The sequence below is a fragment of the Eubalaena glacialis genome, chromosome 5, assembly GCF_028564815.1.
Source record: "Eubalaena glacialis isolate mEubGla1 chromosome 5, mEubGla1.1.hap2.+ XY, whole genome shotgun sequence".
NCBI lineage: Eukaryota > Metazoa > Chordata > Mammalia > Artiodactyla > Balaenidae > Eubalaena > Eubalaena glacialis.
In genome coordinates, this window is record NC_083720.1 from 106948619 (window position 1) to 106968493 (window position 19875).

At 33.5% G+C, this 19875-nt stretch overlaps 1 protein-coding gene across 9 annotated transcripts in view; it reads right to left on the bottom strand.

Annotated features, from left to right (window-relative positions):
* WDFY3 (WD repeat and FYVE domain containing 3) overlaps positions 1–19875 on the bottom strand; it is a 273492-nt gene that overhangs the window by 128085 nt on the left and 125532 nt on the right. For all 9 annotated transcript variants that reach the window (XM_061192466.1, XM_061192464.1, XM_061192461.1 and 6 more), the window contains exons 6-11: positions 19199–19360; positions 15113–15305; positions 13607–13793; positions 11707–11873; positions 3394–3861; positions 2386–2487 (exon numbers count right to left, since the gene is read on the bottom strand). In XM_061192466.1, the coding sequence (XP_061048449.1) occupies positions 2386–2487; positions 3394–3861; positions 11707–11873; positions 13607–13793; positions 15113–15305; positions 19199–19360 (1279 nt within the window). The remainder of the gene's footprint in view (positions 1–2385; positions 2488–3393; positions 3862–11706; positions 11874–13606; positions 13794–15112; positions 15306–19198; positions 19361–19875) is intronic.

Genomic DNA, 19875 nt, shown 5'->3' on the forward strand with positions numbered 1-19875 from the left:
TAATCCTCACCCCCTACTACACAGATGAACATATGAGACACGCAGAAGTTGAGTAACTTCTCAAGAAGTTGAGTGGCCAAGGTCCGCCATACAGCTAGCAAGCAGCCAGCAGGATTTATGCCTATATAGGCGCGTTCTATAGCCTGTGCTTTTGACCATGAATGATACTATTCTTATGTCAAATACCATCTTTTGAGTATATAAAAAAAAATGGACCAAGTGATCTAAATCATCAATTAGTATTTCCTCCAAAGTAACTGTTCTATCTTTATGCTTTCAGAGTACCTTGTATATGCCACTATTGTAATAGTTTGTATCAAACAGTCTTAGTATTATTTGCTTATATATTTGGTCCCCCATTAGAATTTGATTTCCTTCTGGCCTGTGTTTCAAAAAATGTTTCCTGAAGGAATAAATGTCAAGTATATTTTGTGGAAGTGGCCACTGCTCTCTCTATTTAGTGACTTTCTATTTGCTAACTTCATAAGAATTCTATAACCTTGAAGTGAGTCTAAGTCATGTGCCTGAGATTTAGCACATGGAAGGCCAGGTTTACTTACTTCCTGGTTGTCAGGTAGTGCCCATTAGACAATCATAATGGCTAATAACTTTTTGAATACTTACTATGAGTGAAATACTATTTTAAGTGCTTGAGATCACATAGCTAGTAACATCTTTCTTAACAAGGAAAAGACAGTCAATAAGAAAAGAACTTTGTGAAAATGTCTGGCACGCTGGGAGATGGATTAAGTGACATTTGGTCTTATAGGGTCAACTCTTCAGCGGAATTGTTCAGTCTCTTCCTGTGTAACTCTAGATCATGTCATAAAAAGCTAATTTGCCAAATAAATTGTTAGTACATCCTCATTACATTTCTGACTATTTCAGCTAACTAAACTTAGTTAGTGGAAATAAGGAGATTATGATACCACAGACAAAATGTTAGTATCATACCCATTAAATTTTATCATACTTATTGTTTATATTACCTTCTAAATTCATTCAACTCTGTACTGGCATTTACCAAAACTGTACTTAAATAATTACTTATACAATTACGTGTTTACATCTTTCTTCATCAGGTTGTAATTCCTTTGGGGCAAGAAGTATCCTTTTTTTTTGGGCTGCGATGGGTCTTCGTTGCTGCGCGCGGGCTTTCTCTAGTTGTGGCGAATGGGGGCTACTCTTCGTTGCGGTGCGTGGGCTTCTCATTGCGGTGGCTTCTCTTGCTGCGGAGCATGGGCTCTAGGTGCGTGGGCTTCAGTAGTTGCAGCACGTGGGCTCAGTAGTTGCAGAACGCAGGCCCTAGAGCGCACAGGCTTCAGTAGTTGTGGTGTGTGGGCTCAGTAGTTGCAGTGCACAGGCTCTAGAGCACAGGCTCAGTAGTTGTGGCGCGCGGGCTTAGTTGCTCCGTGGCATGTGGGATCTTCCCGGACCAGGGATCGAACCCGTGTCCCCTGCATTGGCAGGCGGATTCTTAACCACTGTACCACCAGGTAAGTCCAAGAATTATCTCTGCATTTTGAACGCCTAGCATGGTGTCTAGGACACACGATATATTTTAAATATGTTGCATATTGGGCTCCTCCGCATTCAGGCAAATAGGCATGCATTTGTGTGTTTGCTAGTTCATTTATTTGTTCATTAACTCATTCATTCCTAGCTTGCCATAACACTTAAAATACAATTCAAGTTCCTCAGCATGGCCTAAAAAAGCTCTATATGATCTGGGCTCAGCCTACTCATGCGAACTCACCTCCTCATCACTTATTGCTTTCAAGCTGTATTGACATTGGTGCCTGGAAGGTTTTTGACATTGGCTAAAATTTTAAGTAATCTTTTTCAAAAGCAAGTGTGATATTTTATAAATACAGTTGGACCGTTTATTAATGACAGGTAGAAAAAGATTGAAGAAAAGTTGAGATTAAAGATAAACAAAAAATTTACTGAATCCATTTTTACCTGGGAGAGGCAAGTTTTACTCTTTTCAGTATTTCCCTAAGGTTGTAACATTATAATACTCTGACTTGAATTACTAAATAATTAAGAGAATCACCATGTTTTGGAAAATATTTAAATAAGCAAAGTTATTTGATGAAGAGTCTGCACTATATAAGTAAAAAAACAGAAAAAGAATACTTCAAACACAAGGCATACAATAAAATATAAGAATATATTTTGAAGTAATAATAATGTTATATATTTTGTCATTCATAAACTTGGGAAGATCAAAAGTATTGCATTTCTAGAGATATGATGGTGCCATCACTGAATCAATAGTTTTTCCTCTAAGTGACAGGAGCATTTCAGAAGCAAGAATCATTACAGAAGACAAACCAGAGGTAATATCCACCCAAAGCATTTGTTAGAAAATTTTCTAATTACCTGCATTTGTGTTTGATCCTTGAAGAAGCACTGTCAAGGTCTCCATGACCAACAAAGCCAGGTGTTTTTGGTCTTCAAATGAACTATTATTTCTTGAGTCCCCTAGGAAAAAAGAATTAAAGGTCCAAATCACAGACGTTATAAGCTTATTTTTTTCTGGATTTAGGATTTTTTAAATAATTTAAAAAATAATTCCTATCACTTTTACCATCAACACAACTTACATAATACAGCATTTAAAAATGATACACATGTCTACCAGCTACCAAAAGTGAAGTCAAAATCAATGTTTGTAGATTTCATTTTGGTGTGGCTAGAAAGCTAGAGCTACCTAACAAATATTAAAAAGGAAAATGCCAATCAAAGTAAAATGTATCCTTCTCACAGGTGCTTTCCTAATCAAGGAGGTCAACAGAAGAATGCTAGATTTTAATGCACCAAAGAGAATGAAAAGTTTATGAATAGCGCTGTCTATTCAACTTGCATTAATTCATTCAACACGTTTAATACTAACTGCCAGATACTACTATGCTTTAAACAGATTTATCAGAAAGGACGAAAAACATCAAATTTAAGGTACCTAATGATAATACATATGTGTATACATAATATCACTAAAAAGATATATTTATTTGCTCTCTATAATTAATAAAAACATTTCAAGGCACCTAAACATCCCAACTATTTCTAGAAGCTTTTTTTATTCCCTCTTAGAAACAAAGTAGTAGACATTGGTCACGTGGATCATAAATGTTTTCCTCAGTTTTTACCTTAAATTCTCTTCCACCACAACATATTTCTGTCCCCCCCAACCCCCTGCCTTTCCCCAATTCCCTAATAGAGGTTGAATGAACAAGTTAACCTGTGGGAAACATTCACAAGGATCTCATAATAATTCACATTACTAAGTAATTCAAATCAATAAAAAAATGACAGGCAAAACATGAACAAAACACCCTGCTCAAACCCCTTTGTCAAATAAAAATAAAATTATGGAAAATGCTTTACCTTGTTCATTTAGTGCCTGAGTTGGATCCTTCAGGAGGGCAGCATATTTGTGCAAAAGGTTTACCATGACCTCCAGAAGGCCCACCTCCCTGAACACGTCTTTAAATATGTAGTCGTGTCGTGTAAACTTAAGAAGTGTTTTCATTGCAATAATGCTACAGTGGTAAGAAGAGCTAGATTTTAAGAGGATGCTAACACTAATAAGTTCTTTACAAGGGATATAATTTAAGCTAAAAACGACAAACTCCAGCATCTCGAAGTATTTGTTTTGTACTTCTGGGAGTTTAGAAATCTTTTCTGCAAACTGTGACAGTGTGTGCTGTGACTCTAGGATGAAATAATTGGCATTGTCAGCCATGTAAATATTTGTGATGGCATCAAGAATGATGTGGGCAAGGAAGTTGGTTTTTGCTTTTAAAAATGCATTCTGAAGAACTGCAAAGGCCTGGATGTTTCTCACACTGTGACCTAAAATAGAAAACAAGAACACAAAAGTCAGTGCTATGTGATATTTTCATCGTGGCAAACAAGTCTATTTATTTATTTATTTTTAAAATATGGAATTTAATAAATTTATTTATTTTTATTTATTTATTTTTGGCTGCATTGGGTCTTTGTTGCTACACGCAGGCTTTCTCTAGTTGCGGCAAGTGGGGGCTACTCTTCGTTGCGGTGTGCTGGCTTCTCACTGCGGTGGCTCCTCTTGTTGCAGAGCACGGGCTCTAGGCGCGTGGGCTTCAGTAGTTGTGGCACACGGGCTCAGCAGTTGTGGCTCGCGGGCTCTAGAGCACAGGCTCAGTAGTTGTGGCGCATGGGCTTAGTTGCTCTGTGGCATGTGGGATCTTCCTGGACCAGGGCTTGAACCCCTGTCCCCTGCATTGGCAGGCAGATTCTTTTTTTTTTTCTTCTTTTTTTTTTTTGGTAAGCAAAATAATATCTTTTTTTTAATTTAATTTAATTTTTTTAACATCTTTATTGGAGTATAATAGCTTTACAATGGTGTGTTAGTTTCTGCTTTATAACAATGTGAATCAGTTATACATATACATATGTCCCCATATCTCTTCCCTCTTGCATCTCTCTCCCTCCCACCCTCCCTATACCACCGCTCTGGGTGGTCACAAAGCACCAAGCTGATCTCCCTGGCAGGCAGATTCTTAACCACTGTGCCACCAGGGAAGTCCCAAAACAAGTCTATTTAAACAGATTATGAATTGTAACATCTATCAACTATTTACTAAGAATACATCCTGTTTTCACAAAAGGTCTTCTTTGTCTTCAACAGGTTCAGTCATTTAATTAAAAATAACACTAATTAAGCTTTTAATGCAGCATTATGAATATTCTGATTCCAGAATAGTATATATTGAAACATCAGACTGTTTCAGAAAAAATAAAGCAAATTATACAGGTCTAGGCTTCAGAGTTTGGAAATGTGCAGGAGTGTCATTTTTATTATCTGTAAGATTGACCTTGACTATAAGAACAGTTACCTCTCAATGTGAAAAGGCTTTCAGGCTGAAGAGGTAACAGGCATGAGAACAGCAAAAATGGCAGCAGGAAAACAGGAGGGGAAAAAAATTCTCTAAGTTCCAGTTTTACATTTTTAATTATAACATTAGAACTTTCATGAAATTTTAATTCGGAAATTTATTTTGTTTTCAAGCTGGAAGTGCAATTTGTTTACATACACATTTGTTAAAGCAATTTATGGCCAGCTACTAGCTATATTTATAAATATCTGATTTTCAAACACACCAACTGGAAAAAACAAAAATCTGTATATAATAGCTCTTGTGAGGCAAATTAGTGACAATCATTATAAAGAAATTAACATAGGAAATATGTGAGGCAAATGAAAACAAGCGTTTGTCTATAAAAACTGTCCCCAGGTTCACAACCATTAGGAATATAGAGCATTTGCAAGAGTGACCAAACAGTTAACACAGAGCCTTACAGAATCAGCTGCATTTTAGAAAGAGGATAAACACAGAACGAGGAAAAATATAAAATGGGTTAGAAAGACTGCTCAGAAATTCTGGTTTGGACATTATCTGAAAAATGCAAAGATTTTTAAAAACTCTTCAGTCTATATGTGACTTTAACTTTCTGTTTGTTTATAACATACAAACTTATTCCATGTGTGCCAAATGTCAAATCCTTACTTCCAGTTCCTTATTAATGTGATGCTTGCTCTTTTTGAGTACATCTTTACTTTTTATTACCTGCAGGTAGTCAAAAACCAAGCTTTGATAGACTGATGAACATACAAATGTACAAGTCTGACTACGTGTGACTAATAAGGTTAAAGAATAACTCTAATCAATATTTTGCATCTTTGGGCTATATGACAATATCAATTCTTACCATAAAGAAAGGAGTTAGAAAGAGCTGAACTTAGGGTAATGTGGGAAAATTTAGATTTTTCCGAGTTTAATTTTCATGATCTGGTTTTAAGTGATGTCACTGACAAAAGATAAGGCATATTAACCACCAACCCCAAAGAGCTGAACTGAACACAATGAGCAAAAATACACACAATTAAAAGTCAAATGTAAAATGTGGTAATCCTTGCATATAAAGATAACAGTAGAAATGCAGTGGTCAGAGGAATTTTGGCTCTTTGTAATTTCTTTTTACTTACAGTAATGAATCTGCTCTGATTCATTACTTACTCCTTAATCCCCCTTGCTATCCAATTCATCTAGGGGCCATTAGTAAGGAGTTAAAGTAGGTTGATCAGAGTAAATGACCAAGGAACATCAAGACTAACTGGTCTCCAAGACCAGCTTCAAGAGCAGAGCATTTTAACCAACGGAATAACCAATCAGTCTTATACTAACATGTAAAATTCAATCATTCCTGTGACTAATCCAGAAACAGATTTTGTAATATTGTTTCCAAATTTAGTACACCTTATATACAATGAAACTAAACAGAATCTAATAATTTGGCTTTCTATCAGGAAAAACGATCTAAAGGAATGTCAGAACTCTAACTCCAAAATTAGTGGCATACACATTTGAAGTGTTGATGGTATCAGGAGTAATTATTCAGGACTGTCATAGCCATTAAATTCCTACAATATTTAATTGGGAAGGGAACATAATTAAATCTAAAAGATAATTAAAAGATTGCTCTATATGAGACTGGAATATCCCCTAAATATTGACACATAAATGTTCTAATATTTTAACTAAACAGATGTATCCTGTATAAGTTTCAAAATTTGCATTAACTGACTAAGATCTGTTTAGCACACAAATAACTAAAATAAGAGTAAAGTAAGGAAATCATTCTAACAGATGACAATCACCATCTCATTACTCTGAAGTCTATATAAGCAGAAACAAAAGAAACTAATTATTCTAAGGTTTAGAAGAGTAAGTGTATATACAACAAAGAATAGAGCTTTCCTATTTTCAGAATCTAATGTAAAAGTGAACGCTTGAAAAAAGAGCCTATATGACACAAGCATAAGCAAAATGTAAAATGAAGTAAGAATAAAGGTCTAAATAAAGAAATGCAAGCGTTCATTCAGTAAACAGACACTGAATATTGTTTTTCAGATTCCAAGTCACCAGAGTTAGATTTCATACAACACTGCAGAGGATGGCTCTGAGGAGAAGAGACGAATAGAAAGGTGAACAGTTACAAAGACACCTACGGTAATCCAGGTGAGTGATCTGCACAGCCTCAACTAGACTAGTGGCAGTAGGGCTGTTACCAGAAGGGAGGAAATTAATAAATGTTTAGGAAGTATGAGACAGAAAGTAACGAATGAATTACACATGTGAGTGACCAATCAGAATGACAGCTGGCTATAGACAATCTTCAGGGTTATATATACTCCCGCAAGCCAGCTGAACATCAGCCCTGGCCACATTCGCATCCAATACAAAGTGAACCAGAATAGATAAAAAGCTCTCAAAAGTAAACCCATGATGAACAATGCAAGGCACTTTGGTTACTAGCGTGAACAAAAATACGAGAAAGGAAAAAATACATTATCCTTTTATATTGGTTAATATGTTATGAGAATTAATGTGTTACAAGACAATGTTTGTAAAGGTGAAGCCACAGAAGAGTTCTGAAAAAGACAGGTATGGTCTTTTTTTATGAAGAGATATATTCTCTATTAAACATGTATTAAAAGCACTCGCTGTGTTTAGGGAACAAACTTGGAAGCTATGGAGAGCTATGAATTACAGAGTACAACCTTGCAAAGATGTTTCTAGCATAGTTAAGGTAAAAAACCACCATGGAGTTGTTATTAAACAGAAGGACTGCTACATTTTTCTTTAATTTCCTTCTTTAGAAAAATCTATCTGCTGGTGAGGATACAAAGTTTTATAAAAAGCTTTTGCTATATAACATAGAAACAGGAGTCATTTTCAAGCTTTAACATACACACACAGATACATTTACCAGCTTCACTAATAACTCAGTCTACTTTTTCTTTTAAATTTTATATTTCTATACTGTTTCACTTGACCTAAAATCAGCAGTAAAAATAAAAATAAGGTAGGTAAACTGTATCTATGTATAGAGCAATATAAGGCAGATATATTCATGTTTTCTCTTTTAAGTGTAATTATCAATGAATGGGTAAAAATTCCTTGGTAACAGGAATTTTCTTTTCATAGATAATGAAAGGGAAACCAGTGAAGTCAAAGAAAATATTCCCCAAAGTACCCCTAAGAAATAACTGACAAAAAGTATGATAGTGTCAAATATATCAGAATATACACAGCTCCAACTTATAAATAGTACAGACCAAAGAGTTAAAATCTGTAAAGGACTATCACTGCCTCATTCTATCAATGTTAAATAAACATGGCCTCATCACAGCTGTATTTCCTCATCTCCATTCCTGTGCAACAGTCCATTATCTCTTCTATAAACTACAACAAGCAATCCAAAATGAAATTACAAAAACAATTTTATTCACAACAGTATCAAAAAGAATAAAATATTTAAGAATAAATTTAACAAAAGAATTGAAAGTTCTATACAATGGACACTATAAAACATTGCTGAGAGAAAATACTAGAACCCAAATAAGGGATAGTTGTATGCTCATGAATTGAAGGACTCAATACTGTTAAGCTGTCAAGTCTCTCCAAACTGATCTACAGATTCAATGTACTCCCAATGAATATCTCAGCAGGCTTTTTTTTTTGTTTTCAATAATTGACAAATTATTAAATTCATATGGAAGTTCAAAGGATCTAGAATAGTCAAAATAATTTTGAAAAGGAAGAACAAAATTGGACAACTTAAATGACTCTATTTCAAGACTTTAAAGACATAGCAATCAAGACCAAATAGTATTGGCTTAAGGACAGACACATTAATGGAGCAGAACTGAGAAAGAGTTCCAGATGTATCGCTATATAATCTTTTTCAATAAAGAGTCCTAGCACGTGTGCATTAGCCGTATCGGGAAAACAAACAAACAAACCTTACTTCCTACCATATACAAAAACTAACTTGAAAGGTATCATAGACCTTAGTGTAAGAGTTAAAATATGAAACTCCTAGAAGAAATCAGGAGATCTCAGTGAATTTGGGTTAAGATTTCTTCAGTATGAGGCAAAACCCACAAAGGTATCATAGACCTTAGTGTAAGACTTAAAATATGAAACTCCTAGAAGAAATCAGGAGATCTCAGTGAATTTGGGTTAAGATTTCTTCAGTATGAGGCAAAACCCACAAAGTATTTTAAAAGTGATAAATTGGACTTCATCAAAATTAAAAACTTGTGATCTTCAAAGATACTACCAAGAAAAGGCACATCAAGACTAAGAGAACATACTTACAAAATGTATGTATCTTATAAAGGACTTATCCAGAATATCTGAAGAACTCTTAAAATTCCAATAAAACAAACAATCCTATCAAACATTAGACACAGAGATCTGAACCAAAGTAGAGACACAGACAGCAAATAAGAACACGAAAAGATGCTTGAAATATTTTAGAAAAAGGCAAATTATATAAAAAAAAAAAGATACTATTACATACTTGAATATCTAAAATTAAGACTAATAACACCAAGTGTTTCTGAGGATGTAAAGCAAACTTTCATACATAGCTAATGTGAATGCAAAATGGGACAGCCACTTTAGAAAATAGTTTGGCAGTTTCTCATAAAGTTAAACATACATCTACCATATGAATCAGTAATTCCACTGCTTGGTATCACCCCAAAGAAATGAAAACATATGTCCACACAAAGACTTGTTTTATACGAAAGTTTCTGGTACATTTATTCATGACAGTTAAATAAACACCATCAACTGTTGAATGGATAAACAAATTGCAGGATATCTAAACAATGAAATACTACCTAGCATTAAAAAGGAACTTCAGATATATGCAATAACATGGATAAATGTTGAAAATGAACAAAGCCAGATACAAGAAACTACATAATTTATGAGTCTAGTTTATGAAATTCTAGAAAGGGCAAAACCAAAGCAGATCAGTGGTTACCAGGGCAAGGGGATAATGAGGGGGGCACTGAATACAAAAAGGAACAAGGAAACTTTTAGAAGGATGGGAATATTCCATATCATGATTATGGTGGTGACAGCACAACCACATGTATTTACCTAAACTCATCAAACTCAACACTTAAAATGGATACATTTTAATATATACAAATTATACCTCAATACTGCTGACAAAAAATAAAACATATTCCATATTCCCTTTATGTGGAATAAAACTATCTACTTTAGCCTGTATAATAACTCTACAAAGTAGGTCATGGGAAAGAGATAATTTTAAGTTGTAAATGAAACTCAAAATGATCTAGCTTGACCCATTCATTTTATAGAATATTACATCAATGTTTCTGAAGAAGAAATTGATATCTAGAAAGGTTAGGTCACTCATGGTTACCTGAATTCTGACTCTTAGGGCAACGTCCTTTCTAGCTAACCTTGTTTTCATAAACATGTCACTGAATTCTCAAAATAACCCCCAGAGGTGCTAGGTTATGTACGTATCATCCCTGTTATGGATGAGACAAAATCTGGCAGACATATGAGGAAGGTTAATTTAGATGCATTAATTATCTCATTATAGTAGTGTAATTACAAAATTATACTACTGTAACTAAATATTACGTCAGTGTTACAAGCAGATTGAGTAACCAAATGAAACAATGAAATCTAAAATAGGATGTATATTGCCGAGCTATTTTTAGTTTGAACTCATAGAAAGAGTTACTTGTAGAATACTCAATCTAGAGTCTACGAATTAAAAGAGTTAATTTAATACTGTTCCTTAATATTAAATAAAATGAAGCCTTGAACTGCTCAGTAGATATTCCTAGATTTTGCTTATTTAAAAAGTTCTGTATAACCTATACACTGAGGGTACATCTTATGGAAGTAAGTTTGACAACTTCAATCTAAGTTGTGACTTTACAATATAATTTTCTCCAGTAAATTAAATTTAGGATATTCTAGTATATCTATTTATTCTCACTGACTTAAAAATTTATAACTGCTAGCTTCTATGTCATAAAATACATAGATAATGTACTGTGAAATTTAAATAACCAGACATACTGATATTTTTTGGCTAGTTAAATTTTACATGCAAATATCATAATTGTATTGAATACTTAGTATGTAACAATAATGTGAAAGGAACTATTAGAGGCTTGTGGGCTCAGATTCTTTCAGAATGGTTATTATGCATTTAAAAAATGAAAATAAACAATAAAACTAGCTTGCACTCTTACACAATTAAATGTTATTAATGATACAATAAATTTTCTTAGTAAAAGATCACTAGATGAAGAACCAAAGTTAGGAAATCTGATCTATAAAATTTATTCTCTGACCCGAAAATATGTACTGTAATTTCTCTGTACCTAGGTTTGCTTAAATAAAATATAAGCACGTACACCTGTGTTTTCTATATACCTCTTACATAGAGATAGGTATAGAGATCAGAGTGTGAATCAAGTTCCATCCACATAAACTGGAAATGTGTGGAGTGTCAACATTCGACAGAGGCATGTTTGGATTATTAAACTGTTTGAATATTAAAATGAAATACTAAAATATAAATCTTACTGCTTTTTAAAATATTTTCATATTATTTTCAAGTATTTGATCTGCTAAAGACTGTCACTCAAGAAATTATACCATAGAAAGCACCAACTTTAATGAAAAACAGCATATTACCTTTCTATAAATAACATAAATAAAGAGCAATCAAAATCTGACTAATTCATTCTTTCTCTATTTCTTTTGAGTGGCTCAGAATGGGGGGGAAAAAAAAAAGACTCACCTTTGCCTGCAGGCTGAGGTACTGCAAATCCAGGCAATAAAAAAGGTGCCCCCGTGGTAATACCAGCTGGTTTTAGTTCACTGACACCATATGTTGTTAGGGAAGTTATCAGATTAACCAGATCTTTCAAGGCATCTTTGGATTCTGCCTCTTTTGCTTGTTCCAATCTAGGAAAAGTATGATTTAGCAAATATGTTTTCTCTTGTGTTGTATTTTCAAATTTAATACAGAAAGAAAATTTCAATTTTATATGCAATACATAAATGTATAGAGTACTACAAGAAGTTTCTTCTTACATTTTTTTCCTATATGAAAACATACTATTTTTATAAATCTACAAATTTTATTATAAGATATGATGGTGCATTTGAAAGAAATTATACCAATAGTCAGGACACCTGATAAATGCTGATTTTGCCACTAACAGTATTATTTTAGGTAGATCACTAATCTTTGGTATAGAAAGTCTTTTATAATATAAAAGGATTAGATTAAATATCTCTTAAGTTCCTTAAGGCTCTAAGGTTATAAAAGTTTCACTGTTTATAACCAAAAACCTTATCAACCATTTCTTTCCTAAGAAATTTTCTCTGTTAATTTTTTTTTTTTAACATCTTTACTGGAGTATAATTGCTTTTCTCTGTTAATTTTAAAAAGTGAATTCCTTGGGAAGATTTGTAACACTTTATCTGTATTTCATTAATTAATTCAAATACTCACATTAGAGTACATTTAAATAAACTTCTGAGAGTCTCTAACAATTTTTGAAAAGTCTTAATTCCTTTAAAGTTGTCTTTTTTTAATGTAAAAAGTTTTGTTTTAATAATATTTTCATACCATACACAGAATGTTGTAACCTGTTTTTTTCATTAACTAGTGTTATGCACATGCCTCTCCGTGTTAGTATAAACTCGCAATAGATATGCTTTTAATGGCTATAGAGAGCCAACCGTAGATTTGGGGAGTGGAAGGTGGGACAGCTAGTAGATACCAGAATTCAGGAGCACTAACATGCATAAAACTTTGTGTGCCTTAGAATTATGTCTTTAGGATCAATAAACATAAGTGAAATTATTTTGTCAAAGAGTGTCAACATTTTTAAGGCTCTTGAATTCTCAAAGGACTGCATCAATTAGTAATGTGAATTAGTTATTTCATAAACTTTCATATGTCTTCGTTTGGAAATTAGGATATATATGCAAGATTATATTCTTGGGGGTTGCCTAGTATTAAGTAATGGCAATGAGGTCAAACTGGTGTTAGAAATAAAAAGTTTACAAAATAGTGCTGGTTTACAGTAGATCAAATGATTTAAAAATAATTAATGGCCCAGGAACAACTAGCAAGACAGGAGTATCTTCTTCCTAATAAACTTGTAACCAGCCATTTTCCCAGTATATACATGGAACATTTGGGATGAAAAAGAAGGCTAGTGAAACATTTTTAGAGTGACATTTGTTTTACATATACATTTGTAATGTCTCATTCAATCTACAAAATTATTCTTGTTATTAACTACATTAATAATAACACTGGAGTTACTGATAAGGAAAATCAAAAATATAATGAAGCGAGAAGAGTTTACACTTCAGGAAAATGTTAATTAGTTCATTCAAATTCTTCTCCCTCAGCTACTAAAGAAGAACAGATTTCTTCTTCACATCCAGCCACTGACTCCACGTTTGCAGCCTACATTTTCCAAATTAACTCTAAATTCATTCTTTGAACTCTCTTGACAGAACAGGAATAAAAAGAAGTGATTAAAGCTAAGAGGATAAAGTATACATTAAATAAGTGATTGGTTGATTTCTTCTTCCCTATAACCCCAAACTACATTGCTTCCTTTGATGAAAAGACTGAGTAGAAATTTAAAATATATTCTTAAATTATGGGGTTTTACCTAAGCAAGAGATCACAAAGGAAACTGTATCCTTGCCATATCCGAAAATCATCCAAAAGAGTTTGGGAAACATCACTGGAATCTTTGAGGAAACAAGAAAGCCCAGCAAACATTTCAACAATTTCTAGGGGAGACAGGTCATCTGATTGCTGCATATTCTGAACACACGTAGATAAACATTCTTTTTCTGTAAAAATAAAGAATTGAATAAGTATATATATGTATAATTTGTCAACTGCTTAAAAAAATTTCCTTCACTCTTAACTGGTGTTTAATGAAACATTAAATTTTAGTGTATCTATAAAATACTGTAAGATAAATGTTACACATTCTAAAAGCAAATGTAAGATTCAAATTGATTGAGGAAGCTCTGCCTCTAAGTAGTAAACAAAGGGTAATACAGGAAATGTTAAAAATTAGTTGACATTTATTACAGTTTTTACATCATATTTAGATGTTTTACTATTCAACAAAATGACTGCTTGCTGCCATATGATATTTTTGATCTTTATCAATATAGTAAAGAGTGGAAAAAATAAAAAAACTATCTTCTAAGTTTAAGAAGAAAAATCTACCAATTAGTTAAAAGTTCAAATTAGAGTGAATATAGACTACTGACATACAGAAATACTTAAGGAAATAAAATTTTAAAAATTATGTTTGTAGTATATATTTACTAGTTTAAAACACATTTATACCCCATAATGACTTTTGGGATTGGAGGTGTTTCAAAGAAGACATTCCCTCTCTTACCTTTAATGAAATTTATTTGTCTTAAGAAACCCAGTGTCACGTAACAAAAACTAACAAGATTTAACATAAGAACGGAGGCAAGAAACATTGAATGACTCACTGACCTCAGGTAAGTGAATAGTTGTACTAAAAATTATTTTGAAAGATTCTTCAGTTTATGTGTATCTATATCTGTATCTATATATATATAGATATATATACACATCTATATATATATACGTAAATGGACTATTTGAGACGCTACAACTGTCTCCTATTTCTCCTAATTAGACACTTTAAGGGATAGTTGACACATATTTATATACGAGTTAAACAGAATGGACAATTTCTCCTCAGTGCTGATAAACAATCTACCTAATTTTATTTATGCTGCATCTGACCGATTGTCTACTTATGAAATATCTTCAGAAAGACTTTAACTATAGCTTCTCAAAAAAACTCTTTTTATTCAGCAAAAAAGGAGGGAAGAATAGGCTATGACATAGAACTTACATTATATTACAATTGATCATTTACATAACAAAGCAGTTATTTTAACTCTTGTCGATATCCATCATTTGGAACATGAGAATTTCTTATACCTGAAATGCCTCACAAACAAAAAATAAATTTTTTTCTCCTGGCAAATATACTTTTAATTTAAAATAGAATCTTTGGAGAACTGAGAGATAAAAACAAATTTCCCATCATATGAGGAGAGAAAAGTGGAGGAAATTCAGAGCACCTAAAATGAATACATTACGAGATATTCACCGTGAATATACTTCACCACATTGACACTGAGACCATGACGGGATATGGTCATAAGGACTTCCCCAGCACTCTTCCTCCAAGGCAGGTTATAGGGAGGGCACCAAGAGGTTATTGCACTGAATAAAAGCTGGAGGTCGTCTTTTTGAGCCAGCTCCTCGGCCGGAGAAACAAAACTGCAGAGTTTCACTAAGATCTAAAGAACAAACAAAATATGTACATAAATAAATGAATGGTTGGGGAAAGGGAGGAGCTAGAAAAGGACTAGATCTGATTATTAAAAACTCTGAAAGTTCAGGGTTAGTCCTGAGCGATATCATTAAAGCCACAATGATGAGTGCTCTAACTTAGGCAACATTAAAAAAGACACCCACAATTTAGAAGTGTGTTATGGTTAAGACAGTTAATCACCTCTACTTTTATCAGCTTTTTTTTTTTTTTTAAATGTTCTATGTTTACCATCCTCTCTTTACCGTGGTATTTTTTTTTTTTTGCATTGTTTCACCCTACCATGAAACGGAATAAATCAAAGGTTAACTTTCAAGATCAGCATTCTAGTTTTCTATCGATAATTTGGTTCCTTAATTCTTAGTTTGTCATAGGTGAAATGTAATTTTCTTCTCTAAAAGGAACAGTTTTACGGAGACAAGAAAGTAAAAATAGGTGTTTAAAAGTAAAAGCATTCTCAAATTGTTCCAACTTCTATACAAGTAGAAGGGGATATTAGAACTAAAAAATCATCTTAATTCAGAAGTATCAGTTATGTCTAGTTGCCAAAAATCTTCTAAAGCATGATTCAACACTTCTTAAACCCTGGAATGAGAACTTATTCCTTACCTATGGTTTGCAAAATACACACTGCACAAGTGTTTACAGCCCTAAGGGCCTGCTACTTGGGGAATGCAGCTATGGTTTCTGCCCTCAATGGACCTTTTACTTCTAATCTCGATTTGGTGTCAGAAAAAGTTAATTTTTCTTCTCTGTGCTAAATTTTCTCATCTAAATATTTTTTAAACTTTATAAAATAAATAAATAAAATTGGAGTATTTTAATATTTGTGGGGAAACTACTAAACTGAAAAAAGTATTTGAAGTATCATGTTTTGTCCGAGAAAGCTAGGTCTTCCTTTTCCTATTTCCTTCAATGCAAAATTTTACTTAAATATAAGAATTTCTAATTCATAGCTGCCAAATATCAGGGAAAAAAATTAAGAATTCAGAGAAACAACAAAATATTTATAAAATCTGTAAGTACAGGCAATCCCCCCCACCAAAAAAATGTCTGGAGACACACTGTTGGATACCGAATTTCCATTCATACATGTAACATGTGTATCTTTTTCCATATGTGTTAAATGCAACAAAAAAGATATATGAAAAAAAAGATAATCAATTGCAGCAAAAAAAAAAAAAAAAAAGCTCAGAAGAGTGTATTGTTGATTATACTTTTTGTTGGTTTTCATACTACCCTCATGTGATTAGAGGGACAGATGTCATTTCTCTAATCTGTAACATAAAAATAAACCTGAAAATAAAATACTTTCTTCCAAATCAAATCTTTGTTCTCAAAAATAAGCTGGATTTAATTCCTTGATGTTGACTCTTAAGATAACTAGTTCTTAATCTTCAAAGGCAAAAGGATTCTTAAAATAATCTAGTATAATCCTTTCATTTTACAGAAGAGAAAACTGAAGAGTCTACTCATTCCTCTTCGGCCCCTACACTAACCACTTCTATTTGTAGGGACTCTGTTATAAAGTCCAGCCAACTGTGGCAGAGCAGTAATTGGCCACATCAATGCAAATGCAAAAAAAAAAAAAAAAAAAAAAAAGCCTACATGAAGCAGTACCAACTGCTAAGGTCTCAGGAAACCATCTGTCACAAAATATAAACATAGGGATTTCATCTATCATAAACACTATGTGTTCTGAAAACATTTAGTAAGTTGTGTCCATTGTTTTTCTAGACAAAATGATGAAAACAATGTCCAGCCTGCAATGAGGAACTAAGAAAGGTAAGTGATGCACTAAAGGAGTACTGGACTAGGTGGTGGGAGAGCTGGGCTCTAACCACTGCCACGCACCTGCTGTGGATCGGTTTCCATAACTGTAAATGAAGCGTTTCCTTTAAATTTTCTTTTGAGTTCCTTTTGGCCTTTAACATTCAATGATTCCAATATACTAAAATGAATCCCACATTTAGTTCAAAGTCAGCACCCAGTGTTTTCAGATACAGAAAAAATTAAGTTTTAGGGAAAAAAATCTCTGCTACTTATTTAATGTGTTAAATATATAAAATTCAGCTTCCTCACGTTATGTCTAAGCGAGATGATGGATGCTCACTAAACACTGTGGTCCTCATTTCATGATGTACGTAAGTCTAATCACCATGCTGCACACCTTAAACTTCAACAGTGCTGTAAGGCAATTATAGCTCAACAAAAGTGGAAGAAAAAAAAATTCAGCTGCCATTTATTGCCTAAGGTATTAATTAGTTCTACAGAAGGGCTTTATTGAAACAGGGCTCTAGTCTGATTAGCAAAGACTAACCCATTCCATTCATCAATGTCTTAAAATAGCTTTAATTCCTATGTGATTTACTCTTTTATTTATTCCCACTGCTCTTCTCATCCAATCTAATTGAAGGGTTAGATAAACCTCAGGTCTAATCCCACTTCTGCCATTCACTCACATCATCATTTTTGAGGAAAACAGAAGCTCTGAAGTCATGGGTTGTCTTGTAAATTAACACGAGATAAGGGATGCTAAACACCAGCACAAAAGTATATAATAAATCAAGCGTTCAATAAATATTTTTTGAATTAGCATTTTATTGATAATCTTGTCTTTTCCTTTCTAAACCGTCTTGGTCTCCCTCTTCCCGATCTTCATTGCTAGACCTCAACAAAGCCTGAAGCATTCCTGGAGCAACGACCCCAGTTACACCAGGTGTCATCAACATGGGTCCCCAACTCTACAGCACCTACTGCAGATCCACTGTCCTCTCTGTTCTCTCTTCCTCCTCTCACAGATTATGGCGCTGGTGGTGGCAACAGCAGGAATCACAATTATTTATTAAAAAATAAATATTTTTATTTCATGTCTACTATGTCTGAAGCAGAGAACCATAGCTTTGGTTATTATTCATTTAATCTTTCCCAAAATCCTTGGCATCTTACTTCAGAAAACGGGACTCAAACAGGTGTTGGTTTCTTAAATTGAGGCATAAAAACACCTAACAAAATTTAACCATCTTAAATTATTTGCAAATATAGAGTACAGTAGTGTTAACTACATGCACATTGCTGTGCAACACATCTCTAGAACATTTTCCTCTTGCAAAGCTGAACCTCTGTAACACTGAACAACAACTTTCTTTTCCCCACCTCCCAGCCCCTGGCAACCAACACTCTACTTTTAAAAGTTTGACCACTTTACTTATAAATGGAACCATGCAGTATCTATCGTCTTGTGTCAAACATGTATTTTTACGTGGACAGATTATATTCTAAATGTTTGTAGTTTGCTTGTTTTGAAAATTTTCTCCCAAGAAAGGATATCAAAATGATGACAATATTTCCAGGCTAGCTAACAAAGGTATACTTAATCTGCTAATGCTATTAAAAGAAGAGTGGCAACAGTGGGAAAGAAGGGCTTTATAGGCAGGGAGGAGAGGAGGTGGCAGCAGCCACTAAAATAAACTCTTTTCTAAGCTAAATATTTATAGGCTAAGGACTTCCTATATACAGACAGCAACAAAACAGAATTTCTTGACATTAGAAGAAATATTATGCAAAACTTAATTATATTGTCAATAAAAGTTTTCCTTGCTTAGTTCATTTTAGAGATGTTTTTGCTGTATCAAAGGTAACCTCTGTTCAGAGAAACAAACTTGTTAATCCCTCATCCAAATATTCTTCAAAAGAAATGTGCAGATTCAAGAAATGTGACAGATGAGATAAAGTGAACTTATAATAAACAGCATGAAATACTACAGAAAATGGAATAGGCAGGACATCTATTTAAGGAGTGTACCTGTTACACTTTAAATAGAGTGGTACAGATGGCCAGGCAAATAGCACCTTCCATACCTGTACAAAAACTTTCTGGAGTAGTCCACGACGTTCTGCGAGAGGTAGCTCATTCTGTGCACCTCCAACTGCCTCAGGCACATGTGGGAGGTCAAAAAACAGATATAAACACTTAACCAGGGTGGAAGGCACTGACATCGTTGTCATGCAGTCCACGGTTTTCTGGAAAACAAACCGATAAATAAGTGAATTGACAGATAGACAGACAGACATAACTGTACTTGGTACAGCTAAGTAAGCTCAAATTTTAAGCCAGAAAATTATGTATCAAAATAACTTTTTAAATGCCTGAAAAAAAATTAAAATGACTCCATGCTGACAAATACATATTTCCTATTTGGACAAATTTGTTGTAACCAAATATTGAGAAGTGTGTTATTTAGTAAGGTATTTATTAGGTTGACTATTAAGAGGCAGCATGTTTCAAAGAACATAACCTTTAGGATTTAGAAAAGATTTTAACCATGAACTTATTAGGCAAACTAATTTTGTTAGGCCTCACCTTTCCCTCCTATAAAATGGATATAATAGTACACATTGCTTAGGGTTAATATGAGGGTTATATAACAAATGCAAAGATACATTGAGTACTAAACTATATATTAGTAGTTGCCTTACTATCACTTTTATTTTTATTGTAGATTCTTAGGGTTGGAAGGGCACTTGAAGGATATAGC